Genomic DNA, 3310 nt, shown 5'->3' on the forward strand with positions numbered 1-3310 from the left:
TAACTCAATCAGTTAACACATGTATCTCACGTGATGTCACGTGATTACACACACGAGTCTGTCCACGAACGTTGGTAGTCTAAAAAAAATAACGATTATGGATAGTTAAACCATTAAACCAAGATACATTTATGTGAATGGTGCACTATGTGTTCATATGAGAAACCATACATGCTATTACTTACTATGTGTTGTAATATCATATAATATATACATGCCTATATTTGACGGGGTGTTGGTTTGGAAAATCAGTTCTTTTTCATGTTATCACTTATTATCTGATATGCTTGAAACTGGTCAAAGAATTGCCTTCATTTCACATAGGAGGAGATCATATAGTTGATTATTGTTCTTGTATAATATTAACCAAATTCATATGACTAATCAAGCTGAAACCAAGCTCAAATTCGACGACATAACATGGAAACATAAATTCTAAGTTGAAGAATTAAAAAATATATATAACAAGGAAACACACAATCTAAGTTAAAAGTTATCATCCAGTCCGCACATAACAAGGAAACATAAAATCTAAGTTCAACACTTAAAAGTTAACATCCAGTCCACACAGACTTTAACAAGAAAACATACAATCTAAGTTCAACAAGCGACTGAATACATAATAATAAGTTAAAACAAAAGACGTTCCAACAGCAGCAGCAGCATGAGAATAATAAATTAACCTACAAAAGGTACGCCTGCAGCTCCAGTCGACCAAGAGCAAACACACAAACAAAGATACACGCATGATGTTAATAAATCAATATATTTTTTTAAAAGAATTGGTTCCTTTTATATTTCATAGAAACATCCAAATGATTTACAATGAAGTGGCAGGTAAGCGGGCAACAAGCTGCGCCGCAACCCCCTTTTGGATAGCAAACCCAATCCGACTAAAAACAAAGTTTTGATTCTTATGGGCTGATAGGTTACTATACACAACTTTCTGAACCTTATTCAGGATAGCTAATATATGAAAATGAATCATAACAATTTCAAATAGCTAATAAGCTAACCTCGTTCAGGATCATAAGCATGCATGAGCATTCGGGCTTTAGCTCTATTGTTGGGTCCCGCGATCTCTGCCCTGGTCAAATCTGCCAAACCTTTGACCCGAGGCGGGTGGAAAAAAGGATCGTAGTTTTTGCTAGCCTTCACCGTGTTTTTATAAATCTGAAACCTCTTGTTCTTCTCTTCAAGGCTGTGGTAAGTTTTATTATACCTGATCATCCATTCCTCGAACATTTCCTTCAGTTCTTCTTCCAAGTACCCGTTCAGCCTCGTGGCCGAAGCGGTCACCCTTGCTACAAAAAAAACAACAAGTCATTGTTATAATAATAATAATAATAATAATATTTGGATGGATGTATTGATTGATTATACACAAAATCAGGTATACCATTTTGCACAATGGATCGTCGGAGCACGTCGGCTGATTGCTTCATAAACTGGGCCATTCAAACAGAATTTTAGTAAAAGAATGAACAGAAACGATTAAATCGATAAGGGTTTCTCTTTTTTTTCTTCTTTCTTTCAACCCCACGCTTTTTGGTCTCAGAAATTGGATTGTATTTAAGGGGTGTTCTTCGGGTTATTTATTCGGGTTTTGGGTTGTTCAAGTCGGGCTATTCGGGTTTGAGCTCAAAACAAATTGACCCAAGAACCGACCCAAATAAGTTCGGGTTTCAGGTTGAACGGGTCGGATAAATTAGGGTTGGGTTTCGGGTTTAACCAAATTAAAAAAAATTATCCAGTATCCACCTATTCACCTTTAACAATATCATATTTAAAAAACCATATTCCAAGTCGTTATAAAACCTTCATATACAGTCAAATTCAACAATAACGTATGCTATTTAGCAAAACTTGAAACTTATCATACAAACATGCACTAGATGGGATGAAGGAGTGTTGTAGCATGTGGATCAATACTTATGTAGATTGAAGAAATTCTCAATACATATATTGGTTTAAATACTATACTATTTAAGTTTTTTTAATTGAAGATACATTCTCAATATGTTTTATGGTAATTAATACATTGGGATGTGACAGATTCAATATTAATTGGAGTATTGAGAACAACCGAACAAGAATACATAAGGTCACTATGTTACTGTATCGCTAAACTACCCTATAAATTAGGGATACATGCATCGATGTACTATATTTTGGGTTATTCGGGTCAACCCGAATTTGGGTATTTCAACCAAGGTTGCAAAAGTCGCCAGGCGGACCCTAAGCGGCCGACTGGGGAGTTGGATGTACTTGGGGATTACTCGAAGAGCACTCGGAAATAGTAAATATAAAGAAAATTAACTTTTGGATATTATATATATGTCCAATATCACAAGTTTACTAATATTTATAACAAATTATGTGAATATTAATATAAATAAGATAAATACATGTTTAAATACTAAATTATTCTAAATTTTGTTGATCTTTAGTTGAAAAAGGTGATATTCTTTTTTTAATATTATAAAAATATGAATTATGTTTTATTTTTTAAGTTTAAATCAGCCCAAGAATTCCAACTAGTTGTGATTCTCGCTGATGTTGAACATCTTTGATCAATTTTTAGTAACTATGCTGAGTTAAAGAAACTCCCCTCGACGTCAGACCTTGTAGCGAGTACTCGGCCTTGTAGACTTACTTTTGCAACATTGATTTCAACCCAAATACTAGAGGTGGCAATGCGAGTGGGTTGGGTTAGATTTGAGTGATGGGTCAGGATGGGTATGGGTTTATGATGAATTTTTAAAATAGAGGGTTAGGATGGATACGGGTCAAGAAGGGTAAAGCAAACCCATCTTGACCCAAGTTAAGGTTGGCATACAAAAGATTTTAAAACCCCTCAAAAAAATATTCAAAAAAACTATTAAAAAATAATAACTCAAAATATAAATAAAAAATGCAAAATGTAAAATAACTAAAATGTTTCCCCCGTCATCCTCGTTCATTAAAAAAAACGTTTTGTACCAGTTCAGGTTCGAGTTTTTCGGGTTTTTTTCGGTTCGGTTTTGTTTTTTTCATTTCGATCGGTTTCGGTATTTGCTCGGTTTCAACGATTTCGGCTTCGATTTCTCAGTTTTTCCGCTTTCAGTTTTGTTTTAGTCAGTTTTTTCGATTTCATTGAGCTTTATTTTTCGTTTCGATTCATTTTGTATTATTTTAGTCGCTTACGTTTCAGTTTTTTTGTTTCGTTTTGGTAAGCTTTTTGATTGCATTTCGCTTTTCTTTGTTTCGTTTTGGTCAGTTTTTCGGTGTCATATCGGTTTTTTGTATCGTTTTGGTTGTTTTTCTATTT

The 3310-nt window shown here is 34.1% G+C and overlaps 1 protein-coding gene across 1 annotated transcript; it reads right to left on the reverse strand.

Moving 5' to 3' along the window:
* Positions 1 to 509: 509 nt before the first annotated feature.
* On the reverse strand, positions 510 to 1550 carry LOC143548715 (actinidain-like). The gene is made up of 3 exons (XM_077039806.1): positions 1400 to 1550; positions 1017 to 1304; positions 510 to 698 (listed from the first exon to the last, which is right to left on the reverse strand). The coding sequence occupies exons 1-3, from the start codon at positions 1455 to 1457 to the stop codon at positions 679 to 681; spliced, it is 366 nt and encodes a 121-aa protein (XP_076895921.1). The 5' UTR covers positions 1458 to 1550; the 3' UTR covers positions 510 to 678.
* Positions 1551 to 3310: the final 1760 nt, after the last annotated feature.

This window comes from Bidens hawaiensis, unplaced genomic scaffold (genome assembly GCF_021521415.1).
Source record: "Bidens hawaiensis isolate Kalapana, Puna unplaced genomic scaffold, B.hawaiensis_p1.1 tig00015232_1, whole genome shotgun sequence".
NCBI classification, from domain to species: Eukaryota; Viridiplantae; Streptophyta; class Magnoliopsida; order Asterales; family Asteraceae; genus Bidens; species Bidens hawaiensis.

What these genes read in the sequence shown, in the direction of transcription:
- LOC143548715 (XM_077039806.1), bottom strand. Translation starts at nt 1,457, where the DNA reads ATGGCCCAGTTTATGAAGCAATCAGCCGACGTGCTCCGACGATCCATT. An exon ending in ACGATCCATTGTGCAAAATG is followed by an intron (nt 1,305 to 1,399) that starts GTATACCTGATT and finishes TTTTTTTTGTAG; the next exon opens with CAAGGGTGACCGCTTCGGCC. An exon ending in TGCTTATGATCCTGAACGAG is followed by an intron (nt 699 to 1,016) that starts GTTAGCTTATTA and finishes CTGGAGCTGCAG; the next exon opens with GCGTACCTTTTGTAGGTTAA.